General features: G+C 65.7%; 1 protein-coding gene across 2 annotated transcripts in view; it reads right to left on the reverse strand.

The window, feature by feature from the left end:
• Positions 1-1,362, reverse strand: part of CTDP1 (CTD phosphatase subunit 1) — a gene marked incomplete in the record, with an annotated part of 42,801 nt that overhangs the window by 16,711 nt on the left and 24,728 nt on the right. For both annotated transcript variants that reach the window (XM_014583083.1, XM_014583082.2), the window contains 1 exon segment: positions 1,076-1,217. In XM_014583083.1, the coding sequence (XP_014438569.1) occupies positions 1,076-1,217 (142 nt within the window).

Here is a 1,362-nt window from a genome sequence, read left to right on the forward strand (position 1 = left end):
GTAGGGAGGCACGGGGGCGCAGGGAGGCAAAGGGGCACCGAGACGGGGGCGTAGGGAGGCACAGGGGTGCCGACACGTGGGTGCTGACATGGGGAGCTGGTCCAAGCACGCAGGAGGGCTCGGGGACACAAACACATGGGGACATGGCGACTGCCATCGAGTTGCTCGCTCAGCTCCAACCGGGCTCGGCCAGGCAGGGACAGGCCATCTCAGGGCCTGGAACACGCTGACGTGCAGGAGCTGTGAGATGCTGAGCGCCACAGGCAAGGACCGCACCCAGCACCTGGCACCTGGCACCCAGCACAGCATGGAGGCTGGCCTTTTCCCTCCTCCAGCTCCCCGCGGCCAGGTGTGAACCTGACCACGAGGCCCACAGCATTCAGACACTTGCAAAAGAGCCTGCCCTCCCAGCCAACAGCACCCTCTCGTGGCCACTCCCTGAGGCGGGCAGCCCTGCACCGCTGCGAACCTGCTCCTGCTGGCCAGTGTCCTGGGTGCTGTCCTGAGGCCTACGAAAATCCCTCTCTTAAGGTTACCAGGGCTCATGTGCACGAGGGAAACAGACACAGGAAGAAAGTACCTCCCGGTGCTCACCGCACAATCCTGGCTCCATTTCTGCACTCTGGCGGATTCTGGGTATGCACACACCTGACATGGCCCTCAAACCACTGGGGCTGGGACTGGGACTGCAGCGGGCCATGTAGGGTCTGCTCCCTAACCCTGTGGACCACAGGGGCCTGCAGAACGACCCTTTGAGGCTCTGCCCAGCTGCAAGGACACGCACACTCAGGCCTGCAGCCCATGCCACTATCCTCGCTACTCTGCACCCTCCTCGGGGTTGACGGTATGTATGTGCGGTGAGTGCGTCTCGGCCGACGGGACCGGAGGGCCAGGCTGGCGGCCACTTTGCGAGGGAGGACAGGTAAGGATAGGCGAGACTCCTGGGTGGGCCCCCAGCCACGCAGCTGCGCTCACCAGCTTCCGGCTCGTGGACCAGGCTGAGCCCAGGTGGGCCGACATGTCACTGCCCCGACAGCAAATACTGGCCCACTTGGCCAACAGGCCCAGCACCCACCTGTGCACCTTGGAGCTGTCGTCGCGCAGCGGGAAGAGCTGCTCCTCCACCTTGTCCCAGCGCTCCAGGCAGCTCCACAGCCAGCCGGGGCTCACCACGTGCACATGCCCGCTCTCCTGCGCCTGCCGCACCTTCTCTGTGCCTGTGGGGAGGCCGGGCGCATTAGGCCGCTCTGCTCAGATGGGCACACACCGCAACCCGGGACACAGCACTGCACGGCCTCGGTGTGGGAGCGCCGCTCTGGCTAGGACCCAGTCCCCCACTCCTCGCTGGCAGGCGGCCTTGCG

The sequence above is a fragment of the Tupaia chinensis genome, unplaced genomic scaffold, assembly GCF_000334495.1.
Source record: "Tupaia chinensis unplaced genomic scaffold, TupChi_1.0 Scaffold144022_1, whole genome shotgun sequence".
In the NCBI taxonomy this organism is placed as follows: Eukaryota; Metazoa; Chordata; class Mammalia; order Scandentia; family Tupaiidae; genus Tupaia; species Tupaia belangeri.